Source organism: Rhamphochromis sp. 'chilingali' (genome assembly GCF_963969265.1).
Source record: "Rhamphochromis sp. 'chilingali' genome assembly, chromosome: 22".
Classification (NCBI taxonomy): domain Eukaryota; kingdom Metazoa; phylum Chordata; class Actinopteri; order Cichliformes; family Cichlidae; genus Rhamphochromis; species Rhamphochromis sp. 'chilingali'.
This window is the reverse complement of record NC_137950.1, coordinates 29969996-29988471: the sequence shown is the minus strand read 5'-3', so window position 1 is coordinate 29988471 and position 18476 is coordinate 29969996. Positions and strand designations below refer to the sequence as shown.

Here is an 18476-nt window from a genome sequence, read left to right as displayed (position 1 = left end):
AATCGCTTTGATCATTTACTTTAGCCCATAGCTTGTCTAGAAGAGATGCACTTGTCTGCAAACATTCACCATTTACTTTAGGAGGAGCTCTAATGAAGCATGAGATAGGACGATGCAAAGTAGAAAAGAGAGAACCTTCTCTATTTTCAGTTTGTGTTACACTTTCTGCAGTGTCATTACCACTTAGGGAATAGTTTCAGTGTTCACAGATAAAACAGCATCCTACAAACTACTAACAACCACATCAACATGCTAGCAACCAAAGCAACTGCAAGGCGTTTTTTTGTGCAGCACCATATACAGTATCTCCTTGAGGTCAATTTCATTCTAGCATCTGCCAGTAACTTTACTCAATCACTCTGGAACTGGTCACAGGAGGGACATCAAATGAATGACTAATGTTCATTTGATGAGGGTTATAGATGTTTTTCTTTTTTTTTCTTTTTTTTTCTTTTTTGCAGTCTGAAACAGTCTGAAATAGGGATGCACCGATACCGATACTGGTATCGGGTATCGGGACCAATACTGTAAAATGTGTGTGTACTCATACTCGTAAAAGTTAACCGATACCATGAACTGATACTAACTTATTTCATTAATCAGATGGTGGCATGTCATTTCTGTTGTAGTTCTTTAGATTGGCCACTAGGGGGACATCTCGCGCTAAACAGGCACAGGGTTAGGCGAGTCAGACTGGCGGCTCCAGATAAAAAAAGAGAAACTGGAGGCTTCTGTAGTTAGACTAAAAACAAAATGTCAGCAGTGTGGACCGGAACAGCCAACTTTAACTCAGGTTTTGGAAAAGTGATGAAAAATGTCAAGAGAAAATCCACGGGCAGTTAAAACAACAGAGGCTCTGACTCATTTTATCGCTCTGGATGACCAGCCAATGCCAGTCGTGGAAAACATAGGATTCTTCTCAGCACACTTGAGCCGCGATATGAAATTCCCAGCCGCCCACACATCAGGGAGATAATGGTGCCAAAACTTTCTGAAGAGGTAAAGACAGCAGTGTGTGCGCGATGTCAGTCCTCTGTTTAACGTCACAGTGGACTGATGATCCACGGGCAGATGGGGAGTTCGTCAGTGCCAAATACTTTCGTTATTTTGTTTGTTTGTTTGTTTACAATATGGACACTCTGCAATAATTTAACAGAAGTGCTTATTTTTCACTTGAAATTTTTTTGTGGTCATTTTTATTAAGATTTTATTTTTTATCGGCAGAGAATAAAATAAAACCTGTCTTTCAATTCATTGCATTTGTGTGTGTGTGTGTGTGTGTGTGTGTGTGTGTGTGTGTGTGTGTGTGGTAGAAGTATCGGTTTTTGTACTCTGTATTGGCAAGTACTCAGATCCAAGTATCGGTATCGTATCGGTTTGTAAAAATTGGTATCGTTGCATCTCTAGTCTGAAAGTAACGTCTTGATGCATGCTCAATCATCCAGGTAAGTTGATTCTGTTCATCTGGACGTGGCATTTTCAGTGGGAGAAACGTTTCGTCACTCATCCACGTGACTCCTTCCAACCTTATAAACAGTACCTTAAGTGTTTGTTGGTTTTGTTGTTGTTGTTGATGATGATCAATGGTCATGGCAATTTGCGTGTTACGTATCAAGGAACTGACCTTCCAGCCCGTTGTTCACCAGTGGGACAGTTTCAGTCATTGTGCAAATGTCCTGTTTATAAGGTTGGAAACTTGCAGTCAGCCGAGAGTGGATGAGTGATGAAACATTTCTCCCGCTGAAAACGTCCAGATGAACAGAATCAAACTTTTGGGAGTCTGAAAGTAAAGAATATGAAAACAGAATTCAAATATAGCCTTAGATTACTGTGTAAAGCCAAAAACTACAAACAAAAGCCCCATTTTTTTATCTATACTTTGATGCTTGTAGAGCAATAACATTGTTGTGTGTGTGTGTCTGCTGCAGTGTGTCAGTGTGTCTGTACACAAAGAAGAGGATGATGATGAAGAGGAGGAGGACATAAGAGAAGGAAGAAGGAAAGACAAGCGCCCTGTCGCCTCAACTCCTGTGCCTGGGTCCCCATGGTAACCATTGTTCTGTAACATTATTGTTGTTATTGATGATTATTGATTTTTCAGACATGTTTTAGCCTAAATTCATTAAAAATTCATCAGTGGCTGATCTGGACGTTTCCACTGTTTGTACTGTGACTCCTCTCTGGTGTTACCAAGGCAACCATGGACCGATGCAGTCGTCTGGTTGTTTTGTGTTTTAAAGGTATGACTGCAAACAAAAAATACAACGGCGCTGAGGATGCTGATTGTACAGACTGTCATCTGTGGGTCTGAGAAAAATCATGCCCCTCAGTCTGTAGCAACTATAACTTCACTTTTCTGTTTTTCAGGTCATGTTTGTGTTACTGTATGAATACAAAAGTTGAATCATTTAATCACAGAATATTTGTCTTGTTTTATTAGAGAATGACAGAGCAGTCATCCATCTTTACCATTATCTTCCACAGCCACTCAGCTCCTGGATTTAGTTGAACCATTTAAGCTCCTGGAGTCGTGAACCTGAACTTACTGGACACTGTCATATGCCTCTCCCCTGTCCTGATTTATGTCCCTGTCCTGTCCATTTTCAACATTGAAGCCGGTGTACCCGGAGGGAACCCACACAAACATGGGGAGAACATGCAAACTCCACACAGAAAGAGCCCAGGCCTGATGGGGAAATTGAACACAAGATTCAAGATTCAAGAGCTTTATTGTCAATATAGTAGTATACACAGTGTACAGTGTACCAAAATGCTGTTTCACCCTAAGCCCCCCATGGTGTATTTATAAATATATAAAGGATATATCTCCAAGAGATATAAAACTAGGAATTAGAAATAAATAACATGCTAAATTTCGGTAAAATTAAGGGATAAAAAGGTACTAATTACTAACTATACAATTCTATACAATACTATAATGGTAACTATATAATATTAACTGTGCGATAAACAAAGACAGGACAGAGATAATACAAAGTGGAATGTGCAGTAGGTATTGAGCAGTGTTGGGACTAACGCGTTATTAAATAACGCGTTACAGTAACTACGTTATTATTGTGGTAACGAGCACGGTAACTAGTTATTATTCCAAAATCAGGAACGCGTTACTCGTTACTGGGATTTAGATAGGCTCGTTATTCGTTACTTCGTGTGGTGGCTATCGCGGAGCTTCCACAGATTCAGTAACATTAGCAAGTGGTGGAGGCCAGCAGGTGGATGAAGGAAAAGGGACGCAGAAGGAAAAGAGACCCGAGGCGGCCGCCGGTCCAAGTGTGAACTGAACTTCAGGTAAGAAGTTATGACCTGCAGTCTCTCTGGGTCAGATATGAACCAAGTTTAGGTGGAGTTTATTTTCGTTATTCTGACCTTTTCCGTACTGCGTGCTAGCTAGCATGACGGAGTTTCTATACAGCTGGGTGGTGCTATGAAGTTAATGATGTTGAACTTTATTTTGTTCATAAGTTATTAGAGTTGCCAACCGTCCCGTCTGGTGTTCAGAGAAAATATTACGCGTTTCTTATTGAGGTGAAAAGGAACAGTTTGTCCCGTAATTCAGCTACAATGAAAAAGACACAAAGCTGGAGTTACTCTGTGTTTACGCTGCACAGCTGCCTCTTCTTCTCTCATCCTCCCCCCTCTCTCTCCTGTTTCTACTTCAATCATGAAACTGATCAATGATCAGCTGATCGGCTCTCTTGTTTATTTATCTCCCACTTTGCGCCAGAAAGAAGAAACCAGCGGATGTCGCGCTAAACAACAGCAGCACGTTAAAGCTTGATCAGCTGTTGTTAGAATTTATTTAATATTAATTTCTAGTATCAGCTGATGTTTGCTGGAGCCACAGCTGGAAAGCTGCTGGTCATGATGCCGGTTTGGATATGTGGTGAGAGGGAAACATGAAGATGAAACCAGGAGATGTCCTTACTGGATCATCAGAGCTGTGATGGAGAAACAGGTTTACCTTTTAGGTGACATGGATGAGTTGAAGTTATGAACTGTTTCTGAGAGACAAATAACACCAGGATCCTTTTCTAAGTAGCTGACAGCTGGTAACTGTGCAGGGGCGGGTCTAGCAAAGTGTTGCCAGGGGGGCATGTAGGGCATTAACAGGGAGAGGGGGGCACAAAGAAATACTTTTCTTTCTTATTCTCATTTAAAATGTCTCACTTTTAAAAAATAATTATCTGAATCTTACAACAAACGATTGATAGATTGATGCATATATACCATCAGAACAGTGTACATCACTGTCACAACAGTGTTTATTTTCATTCAAAGGCTTTAAGATTTTTCCTATAATGGTGGGCCGGTCTCTAGTCAAAATGCCCGGGCCAATTTTCTGTCCCAGTCCAGCCCTGTATGCAGCTCATCTGCAGTCTGGTGTTACCTACATCTTCCTATTCAGAAGGCAGAATTTCCGAGTTCTGAGTACAATCGAAAGCACCACGACTGCAGTTTTTGTGTTGGATGTAAAAGGCGCACATGACACTGTGACGTAGGCTAGAATCATGGCAGCAGTCAATGACGGTCCAGGCGTGGGATTTCTCTCGTGGAAATGTGCACATTATCTTTTCCTTTCTGTTGGTAGGTGGCACAGTGCACTGTGGCAAGTAAGCAAGCTAGAAGACTGGCAAAGTTATGGAAGCAACACATTAACAAGAGAATTCTGAGTAAAACCAAAGTTACTTTCCCTAGTAACTAGTTACTTTGAAAGTAACAGTAACTTGAAGTAACTGAGTTACTTTTGAGAGAAGTAACTAGTAATGTAACTAAGTTACTATTTTAAAGTAACTTACCCAACACTGGTATTGAATACCAGTTTCAAGTTTTCGTCGTCCTTGCCTCTCCTTTCGAACCCTCTTTTTTGACTTTTGCATTGCACTCCTCATTCTCTTGGTATTATGCTCATCGCTCTTGTCAGATCGCTTAGCTGTTGGTGGCTCTGCTTTGTCGGGCAGTAAGTCTACCCAGTCCTCCCAGGACCTGGATAACGTCTTCCAGAGGTGGCGTGGATCACAGCAACCTAAGCCGTTTGCGACGCACTACGAGTAGAGACATGGCGCCCATGAAACAGATGGCTCTACTAAATGTAAGGTCGCTGGTGAATAAGACTTTTGTTTTAAATGGCTTTTTCCTCACCTCGGGGCTGGACGTTTTGTTCCTGACGGAGACTTGATTTCGCCCTGGTGAGTCGTTCGCCTTCTCGGAGGTTCTCCCTCCAGACTGTGCCTTCTTCAGCTCACCTAGGCTTACGGGCAGAGGTGGTAGCTTAACCTTGGTTTTTGAAAATAAACATAAAATTCGGCAGCTCCCCTCCCCTACCTCCCCTGCCTTTGGAGTTCAATTATTGGATATGGCCGATTCTTCTAAAACTCTACCGACCGCCGAAATACAACAAGGCTTTTATTCATGACTTTCCATGACTATTAGGATCTGTTCTTTTTAAATATGAAGAGAACTGTTAACAACAAATGCAACTGATGGAAGTGGAATAAAGCTGTTAAATGGAGAAGTACGGCTGGAGTTGTTGGACTGTAACAGGTTTCATTCATAACAGTGGCATCGCGTCACCCCCGCCAACGAACACCTCAGAGACTTCAAGCGTAGGCTTAGCCTCTACACATACATTTACATTCATATACATGTACCCAGAGTACTTCCGTACAATACATACCCCATAATCGTTATACCATATTTAATAAGCAAACCTATTTATACTATAGTAAGTATATGTGTGTATCTACCCATCTATCAGTGATGTGGTTACTTTCATATATATCGATGTGCATGTACACGCCGAGGCATGTTTGAAAGGAGCTGTTAAGTGCACAAAATATGTGTTATTAGGGCTGCCACAAACGATTATTTTGATAGTCGACTAGTCACCGATTATTTATGCGATTAGTCGACTAATCAGATCATCATCATCATCCAAAATAAACAAAAAGTCCTTCAAAAATAAAATGCAGCAACCATCACTGGACGTAAAACTACAGCTTATTGCACCAGCAGCATCTGCTCTTATATAACTATCATTAGCTTACAGCTTTAAGCTTTTAAGGTGCTAACTAAAAATAAAGACAAGATGATAGTTTATTCAATTTTAATGAAATTTGCAGATTGTTTCGGTGAAGTTTAATAAACTCCTTGCTATCTAAAATATAACAGGACACCGGAGTATATTCTCCAGCATCTCACACTTCTGATAATCAGCTGTCTGCTTGACGTTTATTCAGCTGTGTAAAAACTATAACTTTAATCTCAGCCAAACCAATTTACTCAGGAACAAATAAAATACAAAAAAAAAAAAAAAAAAAGCCAAACAACAACATTTTTAAGTTATCTAAGTGACTCATATATATTTAACCTGAGTCGCGAAAGACGGCGGTGGGTTTGAAAACAATTTGCCGGGAGTCCGGTGTTCTCACCGCGCTAGTGACCTAGCCCCCGGCTAGCTATCGAGCTAGTGGGTAACAGACGTCTCCGAAAACGTCGGAGCGCTTTTGAAAGTATGTGGTGTCTTGATAAACTGAGCAGATATTTGAGGTTTACACAGCTACATTCTGAAAATATGTTAAACGTTTATTTTGTGACCCAGAAAGAATAATAAGAGTAATATTAAAACTAACTAGCTACCGCCATTGTTGGAAACTGAGCTGGGCCGCGCTATGAATTCTGGGACACTGCTGCTTCTTCTTCTTCGGGGTTTAACGGCAGCTGGCATCCTTGTACATGCAGTGCTGCCATCTTCTGTTTCAGTCCGTTATTACACTCTTAATTCCTGCTACTTATTCCTGCGTCTTTTGCGATCTTACAAAGCTTCAAACGACACGTCGACTATTAAATCAGTCGTCGACGATTTTGATAGTCGACGTAATCGTGACTAGTCGACAAATCGTGGCAGCCCTATGTGTTATACAGACATTCTTTTATTTTTTCGATCTTTTGTTTGTATTCTTCTCTGTGAGACTGAAGCCGCACATAATTAGCTTGTCAGTAAGGATCAATAATCAGAGATGTTTCAGCCCTGTTTGACCTCCACCCTATCAAAAGTCTTCATGGGAGGAGACTCAAGATGGTGCTCAGGGTAGATGATTCACTTCTGAAGATTGGCCCTTATCTAGAGGGCAGTGAGGCTCATAGTATGACCCTCGTTTCGTGATTCACCCATGTGTGCATGTGTGTCTTCAGGTGTGTGGTCTGGACTGGAGATGACAGAGTGTTCTTCTTCAATCCCACAATCCATCTCTCTGTGTGGGAGAGACCAGGAGAGCTGATTGATCGAGACATCAGCCGCATCATCGAGGACCCGCCCCATAAGAGAAAGAAGACCTCACCTTCAGGTCTGACCCTCACCTCTCTATCCTTCACCTGTGTCTCAACTGTCTCACTTCACTCTTTAACTATGGATTTTACATCTTCCTGACAGAAATCAGCTCTAGCTGTCAATCAACTGGTCTCCATAGGAATGATGAAGATGAAGATAATGACCTTAAACACAGCACCAAGAGGAACAGGTGAGTCTAAACGATGCAGGAGGTGAAAGTGTTTTTGTTTATTTTGTTAGTAAAAGTAAAGATGTTGCTTTGCTGATGTCATCACCCACCTGTGGCTCAAGAGATGGACGTTTGTCTTGTAATCGGAAGGTTGCCGGTTCGAGCCCTGGGTCAGACAATCTTGGCCGTTGTGTCCTTGGGCAAGACACTTCACCCGTTGCTTACTGGTGGTGGTCAGAGGGCCCGGTGGCGCCAGTGTCCGGCAGCCTCGCCTCTGTCAGTGCGCCCCAGGGTGGCTGTGGCTACAACGTAGCTGCCATCACCAGTGTGTGAATGGGTGGGTGAATGACTGAATGTAGTGCAAAGCGCTTTGGGGTCCTTAGGGACTAGTAAAGCGCTATATAAATACAGGCCATTTACCATTTTTACCATCATTGGTTCTTTATTTTTAGAACAGAGGAGTCGATGTCTCTCGTTCCCCATCCAGGAGGGGTTCAGCTCCTCCCACTGGAACTCCGGATCGCTCACTTCAAGGAAATGATGCTGGAGAGAGGGGTAACATTAAACTCAACACACATGCTGTACACAAGCACTCACTGAAGTACAATTACACCTGAAGTACAAATGTTTCACTGGAAATACTGTGAAAACTCTCAGGATACAGCAACATTTTACAGGTAAAAGAAGTGTATCTACGTGCATGAAAGCTGGTGCATCAACGGGACAATTATAAACAGTCACTGCTCCCCGAACCTCTACAGAGAGAGCTAACAGTAGTGATCATCACGTCTGTGTACATTCCACCTGATACCAATGTAAACACAGCGCTCTCTATCAGCGGGCCCACATAATTGCAGGTGACTTTAATGAGGCTAACATAAAGACTGTGCTCCCAAAGTTCTATCAGCATGTCGAATTTCCCACCAGGGGAGAGAAAACTCCAGACCATGTTTACTCCAACATCAAGCGTGAATATGGAGCCATACCCCTCCCCCACCTTGGCCAGCCGACCACCTCTCCCTCCTGCTCTCCCCCAGCCTACACTCCCCTCAGACGCAGTGCCAGGCCCACCACAAAGACTGCTTCACACCATCTTTGAACAGAGGCGGGGGTTTACGACACCAACTGTCTGCCATCTATAATCCAGTTTTGAGATCCTCCCCAGACGCCTTAACGCCCACTCACATTCTGGGCCATCTGACCTCAGGAATTCGCATGATAAGGTGGGGCCAGGTTTCACAATGAACACACCCGAAACTCTGGCTGATTGGGACCCACGCCCAGTTTCACACCTTGGCTCAGGCGATTAGAGGATTATCAGGGGGTCCTTTTGTCCCTCTGTGGGGGGTCACTCCCACTAGGTTTAAATCTGGGACTCCCCACCATTTGACCTTAGAACTGAAGAAGCTTCTCGGATGAGAGGTGAAACGTCTTCAAGCAACTTAAAGAAGTCCAGACGCTTTTCTTTGCAAGCTCCTTTGACTACGATGACCTGGATGACTGAGAACCTTCACAGACATACTTCCGGTTCCTTGGTGTCCTCATCTCTGCTGACATCTCCTGGACAGACAACATCTCAGCGGTCATCAAGAAGGCCCAACAGCAGCTGCACTAAGGCAGACAGTGAGACTTCAGAGTGTAGTCAAGGCAGGACAGAAGATCATCAGCTGCCCTCTAATTCAATTCAATTTTATTTATATAGTGCCAAATCACAACAACAGTCGCTGCAAGGCACTTTATATTGTAAGGTAGACCCTACAATAATACATACAGAGAATGTATTATTGTATTGTATCTCCCTTCCCTGATGGACATTCATTCCTCCCACTGCCTCAACAGAACAACAAACACCATCAAGGACAGTCCCACCCTGGCTTTGACCTGTTCAGCCTGCTTCTCTCAGGGAAGAGCTACAGGTGCATCAGCACAAAGACCCACAGACTGAAGAACAGTTTCTTCCCAAAGGCCATAACCATCAGTCCCACCCTCTGATTTTTCCCATGTCCGTCTGTAAACCACCACTGTGCAATACTAAATTCTATGTGCAATGACCCAAACTGTATTTATTTACATATGTACTTTTTTCTTTTTTACACCCAATTGTATATTTGTAGATTTTATACTTTTTTGTTCCTGTTGATACTGTTCATATGTATATAGTGTTTTTCTTTCATTTTCCTTTACAATACCCCTGTTTATATTTTGTTCTAATGCCACTGTTGGCATGCTAGTCTGCTACGTACACATATATGTATATACTGTTTTACTTTATATAAGCACACATTCTTTCATTATTATTGCCTCTCCTACAGTTTGATTCCTGCCATGTACAAATGGAGGACAACAATACCTCAGCCTGCCTTTTTTGTGCTTTCTTCTGTCCGTTTTTGTATAGTAAGATACAAAAGTAGTACAAAAGTATAGTAAGATACTGTACATCCTAGTTCCTCAATTTTATCTAGCAGAATATTGAAAATGTAGTGAGGCGGCAAGGTCTCACTATATTTTCATAGTGAGACCTTGCCGACATATATGTCGAGCACAATCAATGGTCTTAGAATTGTCTCCTGGAATGTGAGAGGTATGGGGAATGCAACCAAAATTAACAAAGTTCTGGCACATTTACAGCAGCTTAAAGGAGATGTGTTTTTTCTTCAAGAGACGCATCTCTGCAACAAAGAAGTGAGGCAACTCAAGAGAAACTGGATCGGCAATATATATCATTCCAAATTTAACGCCAAGGCTAGAGGGACAACTATTCTTATTCGTAATAATATTCTGTTTGAGCAACATAAAGTTATTGTTGATCCAGATGGCCGTTTCACATTTGTGTCAGGAAACTCGCAGGGCTCACTTGTGATACTGGCTAGCGTGTACGGGCCGAACTGGGACGACGACTCTTTTATAGCTAAACTTTTCTCTTCACTTCCAAATTTGGAAAACTATCATCTTATTATTGGAGGTGAGTTTAACTTGGTTCAGGACGCTCTGCTGGATAGATCGTCAACTAAGGCCTGTTCCCTGAATAAATCTGCTAAAACCCCAGAATTTTTCAAAACTCAGCTGTGGATTGTGGATCCATGGCGACATGCGAATCCTACTACTAAGGCATTTTCCTTTTTCTCTCATCCCCACCATACATATACACGTATAGACTTTTTCCTTGTCGATATTAGGTTTCTCTGTAAAATTAGCCATTGTCAGTATCATGCTATCGCCACCAGTTTCTTTTGATGTGGTATTAGCGACCCCGTCTCGACCCATTAAACATTGGAGATTTAACTCTAGCCTGTTGATAAGGGATGACTACACAAATTTTTTGAGGTCACAGTTCTCACTTTTCCTTGAGTTGAATGACTCTACTGAAGTGTCAAGAGGTATTATGGGAAACGTCGAAAGTCTTTGTGTCAAATTTAAAGAAGAAAGAGTTATCTTACACGTCCAGTGTATTGAATAAGATCAAAGATCTAGATGGCAGATATGCATCGAACCCAGATCCTAACCTCTATACAGAACGTGTGAAAGTTCAAGCCAGGCTCAATTTAACCACCACCGCAACAGCTATGGTTCAATTAATTAAGACAAAGCAACGCTTTTTTGAATCCGGCGACAAGGCAGGGAAACTTCTGGCCTATCAAGCCCGTGCCGAAGCAACCTCCAAGCTAATCCCAAAGGTCAAGTCTGCTGCTGGTGACATAATATCGGACCCAGAGGGAATTAATGAAATATTTGTTAGTTTCTATTCCAATCTGTACACTTCAAGCTCTCCCCCTCTATCAGAAGAAACTCTCCAAAATATACATTTTACAAGAATAGAGATCTGATGAAGGGATTAGGGGGACCTATTACTGTAGTAGAGGTACAAGAAGCCATTAAATCCTTAAAGACAGGTAAATTGCCGGGCCCTGACGGTTACTCTGCAGAATACTATAAAGCTAATTCTGATCTTATGGCACCATTGTTGAAAGAAATGTATAATGAAGCCTTTTCAAAATGTCAGTTACCCAAGACTTTGTCTGAAGCTACTATTTGTTTAATCTTGAAAAAGGACAAGGATCCTCTGTTGTGCAGCAGTTACAGACCAATTTCTCTTTTAAATATTGATTTTAAAATACTATCTAAAATCCTCACACTTAGGCTACAACGTGTTCTGCCACAAATTATCGCCTCTGATCAGACGGGATTTATGGCCGGCAGGCACTCATATGACAATTCAAGACGCCTCTTGAATATTATCCACACATCGTGCAACTCAATTCCAGAGGTTGTGGTATCTCTTTTTTTTTTTTTTTTTTTTTTTTTTTTCCTATAAATGTGTTTTTATTTCTCCCAAATGTTTCACAGTCAACAGGATACCAAATGAAACAGTTTCAAACGAGCTTCAAAATAAAAAAAAGTACAAACAACATGAAGCACAGAGGAAACACAAAGAAAACATGGCTGAAGTTCACGTGAATACTGTAGTGGCTCAGTGTGAAAAGATTTAGGAGAATGAAAAATTAAATTAATATGTTAAAGGACGAAATATAAAACTGCAAAGCAGCTGGGGGGTTTGTCTTTCAAAATAAAAGCACCTGGCCATTTTATTTTTAAAACATGTTTCAGGAAATGTTAAGGTTAGACTTCAGATCGTCAGATGTTGGCCTGAATAGTGAGGTTATAATAATAGTGAGGGAAGTTTTCAACTTTTATCCACAACGTTAACAATTCAAAGACGCTGATCTTTCCTGTCACTCTGACTTTTTAAACACTCAGATTTATGTTTCTTTGCTTGAATTTAAATACTTTTTTTTTATTGGAAAATGTCCCGCTGAATTGGTTAATCCAACAACAGCCGACATGCTTTTAACACAGAGGAGCTGAAGGCTCTGTTAGCCTGAGATGTGGTATGAAAGGAAAACAGAGCAGTTGTTATGTGCAGTGCGCTTCTCCTCTAACATTGGTTGGTAATAAATATATATCTAAAAATGAATTTGTTTCTTGGAAATTCACTGAATGGGACTTTTGTTGTGGCTAATCACTTCAAGGGATCTGTACTTACTAGTATAATGGACACTGAGCATGTGCAGTGTGTTTCTCCTCAAAACGTTGGCTGGCGTCTGAGAAAAATCCTGCTGCTATGAACGCTCTGCCAATGTATATATCACAGGAAAGCAAATCATTTTCTTTGACGTTTTACTAAATGTGACTTTTGTTGTGGTTAACCACTTCCAAGAATCTGTATTAACTAGAAGATAACAGAAGTTCCCATCTTTGACATTAACTTTCAATCTTGTGCTTCCATTTAAAAAAAAAGAAAAAGAAAAGATTAATGGCCTGATTATAACTGATGGCTCCCTTCAGTCTAGTAAGACCAGAATGCCTCTTCCCCACAAAAGCTAATGACAGCACGACGCTGTAGAAAAACAACTCTCTGGGTTCACAGAGGCTGGAGAGACATTTACACAAAGGTGCAAACCCTGATGTCCGGAAAAGAAAAAATATATTCTGCAAGCGTAAGACTGACTCACACAGGACTCTTTATCTCATGCAGTCTTAAAAAGGTTGCGACAAAAGCGTCAAAAATGAGAGATTATCCAGCTAATTAAGCATATCTGCCTCAGAAGAAGAAATACTGATAACGTTTTCTCACCTGCTGCCCAAAATCACATTTATCTTTTTTTTTTTTTTTTTTTTGCCTGGCCCGTTTGGCTCTTTTGCATCAGAATTGTTGTCTAAAGGCAAAGAAAGATGCCCAACGGATTTACTTTACCAAACTGACCATCCCAGCCTTGCCGTAATGGTCCATTTGATTCACCTTTTATTGTTTATTTTATTTTCACTTACTGGATACGGGACAGACTGGACTGGGGGAAAGAAGGGGAGAAAGAAAGAGGGAAAGAGAAACAGCTGAGAAGAGGGACGGGGGAGAAGGGCAAAAGACAAAAACCAACAGAACGGGCAGAGAAAAAAAAATGCATATATCAATCACCTGGATCACCTGCTGAGAAAGAAAAAAGAAAGCAAGCAGAAGAGAACAAGAGTAATAAAATAAACAACATCACAATGATCTATGGGAATATGACAGTAAATACTAAATGTTAAACATTATTGTGCAGCACATAAGATCAACAGAACACAGTGTGCTTTGAGGTAGGAGCCAAAAAGGGTGTAGTTTGTGGGTGTGATCACCCGTGTGTACACCTGTGAGCATGGACGCGCTTGTTTTTTGTTTTTTAAAAGGTTCCTTCATGTAATAATCTGCTAGAGGGTGTGGGGGGGCCACAGCCCCGTCCTCCAGGGCGTGAAGCAGGTGTGGAGGAGATCAAAACTCCAGACATCCAGAGGCCCCCAGAACACAAGAGACCAAGGAAGACCAACAGAGGGGCAGCTGCGCCACTGTCCCAGAAAGAGCTGAGGAGAGTCCCAGATGAGGGCTCACTCAGCAGAAGCCAGGGGGGGTTGCAGTGACGCGCCCGTGAGCTCCGCCGGCAGCCAGCCGTGCCTGAGTGACCGAGCCCCAGGCCGAGAGGCCGGGGGCACCCCACCTCCGAAGTGGCCCGAGCGAGCCCCAGGCTCCAGGCCCCGATAAGCGGCCGCCAAGGAGTGAGCCGGTGTGTACCTGGACGCCCATCCCCGGACACAAAGAACCACCAACGCACCGATGTCTGAGGGGGTCCGCCACTGGCAGGGGAAGTGGTGGTAGGGGGAGATAGGCCTCCAAACCTTGGAGGGCCTGAGATGTCCCCAGAGAGGTGGCGCCTGATACCCAACCTGACATATAGACACAGACATACAGGCACACACAGATACAAACATCCATTCCCACCCTCATGCTCTCATATGCACTCACTCCACACTCAACCAACGTGGAGACAGACATAAAGAGACGTTGTACACACGATCACACTCCCCAAGCGTACTCTACAAACCGGGTCTAGGTGCCCCCGCCCCTGGAGGGGGGAACTGCACCCAGACCCAGGTGGTGTTTCCCTTTTCCCTGCGGTGGGGGGAGGCAGACCGCCCCGACTCCGCAGCAGCAGGAAGGCTCCACACTCCAGACCGCAGTCGGACGGCCAACTCCTCCTACTAGCCCCCCTGCTCCAGCAGGTCGCAGAGAACGGGGGTGAGAGAAGACTCCAAACCTCCCTCCACCCGCTCATTGTAGTGTTGATGCATGTGTGTTCTAAGGTGCATTTAAAACCCAGGAGGGCTTGGAGCTACCTGCCAGAGAGCAGCAGGTAAGCGCATGGTCCCTCCTGCTAGCCCTCAATGTCTACGTGTATTTAAAATTGAGAGGTGGGCAACGATGCCAGGGGTGGGGTGTACACCTTGATGGTACTTTGGACTCCGTGTATCGTGCCCACCCCCAAGATCCTATATGTATGTGTAATGAGAGTGTGAGTAATGTGAATGTCTAAGGTTGTGGTATCTCTTGACGCGGAGAAAGCTTTCGACCGCGTCGAGTGGAGCTTCCTCTATGAGGTGATGGATAGGTTTGGCTTAGGGGTTGACTTTATAGATTTTGTTTGGGCAAACAAAGGTACTAATAATTGACATCAAAGAGAGACAAAATGGCAAAGATGAAGAAAGTCGAAGAAGATCTGGAAGAGATTAAGCATTCACTTAATTCGTTAACGTCGGAAATTGAAAAAGTAAATAAGCAACAAGGAATATTAATGTCGATGATGGAGCAAATCAAAGAACTAAAAGATCTGGTCAAGGAGAAAGATAAGACAATCCATTTTTTGGAAAGGAAGGTGGACGACCTAGAACAGCAGGCTCGACTCGAGGAAATGGTCATTATAGGTCTGGAAACTAAACACAGAACATATGCGAGAGTTACCGAATCTGGGACTGGTGCAAAACGAGGAGAGGACGTGCCCCCGATGGAGGAGCTACAATCGTTGGAACGGCAGGTTGTGGAATTCTTTTCGAGTAAAAATCTTCCCCTGCATAGTAACAATATATCTGCATGCTATACTCTTCCTAGAAGGCACAAAAATGCTCCTCCAGCAATTGTAGTGAGATTTGTTAATCGAAAACACAAAGTAGAATTGCTGAGACGGTCCAGTCTTTTGAAAGGAAGTGGAGTATATCTGAATGAACATCTTACAAAAAGAAATGCAGATATTGCAAGACAAGCTCGTATTTTACGGAAGGAGAAAAAGATTCAAGCAACCTGGACCAGGAATTGCAAAGTGATGATTAAACTGAATGGAACACCAGAAGAAGCCAAGGTTGTAACGATTAAGGAACTTGAGGAATTGGACAATTATACGTGATAATATGATTAAGATAGACAAATGGTTGCGACCAATTATGGCTATAACTAGTTTATTTTTGGCAAGGTCAAATGCTACCTCGGGAGGAAAAGGACAAAAGGAAATTGTAAAATTGGATATGGAAGATAACAAGATCAACGGACTTTAAAATATGTTGATAAATGAATGTGAGATTGCTTAGGATCTTTTCTTTCCTTTTTCAGTTTTTTTTTTTTTTTTTCTCCTTCTTTTCTCTTTTTTGTTTCCTTCTCTTTCTTATGAGGTAATAGATAGCGCTAGAATAATTTATGCATTATGTTTGACGACACAGATTATAAATCATATGATTTTGAAGTAGGTATTGACCCTGAAAGGAATGTGCTTAATACAATTAATGTCACATGTGATTATTTTACAGAGGAGCAATTCAGGGATAAGGTTGATATAGCCAATACATTTTCTTTAATTCATATTAACTGCAGAAGTCTTTATAGAAGTTTTGCTTCGATTGAAGATTTTCTGTATAGTCTGAGAGGCAAGTTTCAAATAATTGCTCTGTCTGAAACATGGTTAGATGAGAATAAGGGTTGTAATTTTTGTATTGAAGGATACGATTTGTACTTTGTGAATAGAATTAAGACAAAGGCAGGAGGGGTGGCACTTTTCGTTAATTGTGATTTGAAATGTAAAAAAGTTGAATGTATGTCTGTTGTTATGGATGATTTAATGGAGTCTGTGACAGTAGAATTGGATATAGAAAAGAGAAGTAATATAATTGTAACGTGTATATATAGGAAACCGGGATCACAGATTGAGTTATTTACAGAAGCAGTAGAAAATTTATTGAGTAAGGTTAAGGGAAATAAGACTGTATGTTTGTGTGGTGATTATAATATTGATCTTTGTAAAGTGACAAATGATAAGGCTTCGTCAGATTTTTTTGAATTATTATATGGTAAAGGATTTTATCCTTTAATTATAAAGCCGAGTAGAATAACGGATAAATCAGAAACACTAATTGATCATATTTTTATTAATAGTTTGGAGAATAATATTGAAAGTGGCCTCATCATAAATGATATAAGCGATCATCTACCAGTCTTTTTTATTTTCGATTTAAATATGAAAAGAAAGAAAGAAGCTAGTTTTGTGAGTTATAGAAGGTTAAGAAATGATGAAGCAATTAATAGGTTTAGACAAGATCTCATGGAAACGGACTGGAAGGAGGTTTATGTTAATGAGGTCAACATTGCATACGGAGTATTTCTAAATATATATTTGGCCTTGTATGATAAACATTGTCCATTGATATCATTTAAGCATAAGAAAAAGAATATAAATATGAAACCTTGGATAACTAAGGGTCTTGCAAATGCGTGTAAAAAGAAAAATAATTTATATAGGGAGTATATAATATATAGAACTAAAAATGCGGAAATGAAATATAAACTATATAAAAATAAGTTGGTATTAATATTGAGGAAAGCTAAGAAAGATTACTATAATAAAGTTTTTCAGGAAAACAAAAATAATATTAAGGGCATTTGGAATATTTTTAAAGAGGTATTGGGTAATAAGAACACACCCATAGTTCGGCCTAATTATTTTATTAATAATAATCAAGTTGTTAAAGATAAGACCGAAGTAGCAAACGAATTCAATTCTTTTTTTGTAAATGTTGGACCTACCTTAGCAAATCTAATCAGGAAAAATGATGATCCAGGAGATGAGGAAGCCTGGATAGGTGATAATAGAATGGTTAATTCCATATTCTTAGCCGATACTACCATAAAAGAAATAGTAGCAATCGTAAAAAATTGTAAAAATAAAAAATCTACTGATTGTGAAGGTATAGACATGGTCATAATTAAAAAGACAATAGATTGTATAAGTACTCCTCTTTGTTATATTTTTAATCTTTCGCTACAGTCAGGAGTATTCCCTGACAGAATGAAAGTGGCAAAAGTAATACCATTATATAAATCAGGAGATAAGCATAGTTTTAACAATTATAGGCCAGTGTCTCTTTTATCACAGTTTTCAAAATTGCTAGAAAAACTCTTTGCACAAAGACTTGATAGTTTTATTGAAAAATATCAACTAATACATGAAAACCAATTTGGATTTCGTAAAAATAGGTCAACGGCATTAGCGTTGTTGACTTTTATTGAAGATATTTCATCTGCAACACATAATAATAAATACACAGTGGGAGTATTTGTTGATTTAAAAAAAGCTTTTGATACGATACAACATTCTATTTTGATTTCTAAATTGTATAACCATGGAGTGAGAGGAGTAGCATTGAATTGGTTAATGAGTTATTTAGAGAATAGGTTGCAATATGTTTATTATTTTGGCAATACTTCTGAAAGACTGAAGATTGTATGTGGTGTTCCTCAAGGTTCTATTTTGGGACCTAAACTCTTTAATTTATATATTAATGATATTTGTGACGTATCTAAAAGGTTAAATTCGATTTTATTTGCAGATGACACAAATTTTTATTGCTCTGGAGAGAATTTGAAAGACTTGGTTGAAATTATGACTTCTGAGATGTTAAGAATAAAAAAATGGTTTGATGTAAATAAATTATCTTTGAATCTGACAAAAACGAAATATATGATATTTGGCAATCGTGTAAAGGAGGATAAAGTCATTATGTTTATAGAGGAAGAATTGATTGAAAGAGTTACTGAATTTCGTTTTTTGGGTG

The 18476-nt window shown here is 40.7% G+C and overlaps 1 protein-coding gene across 6 annotated transcripts in view; it reads left to right on the top strand.

The window, feature by feature from the left end:
* The window catches only part of tcerg1l (transcription elongation regulator 1 like), a 91374-nt gene that overhangs the window by 60957 nt on the left and 11941 nt on the right, over window positions 1-18476 (top strand). For all 6 annotated transcript variants that reach the window (XM_080873556.1, XM_080873558.1, XM_080873557.1 and 3 more), the window contains 4 exons: window positions 1929-2047; window positions 7213-7364; window positions 7451-7538; window positions 7970-8072. In XM_080873556.1, the coding sequence (XP_080729682.1) occupies window positions 1929-2047; window positions 7213-7364; window positions 7451-7538; window positions 7970-8072 (462 nt within the window). The remainder of the gene's footprint in view (window positions 1-1928; window positions 2048-7212; window positions 7365-7450; window positions 7539-7969; window positions 8073-18476) is intronic.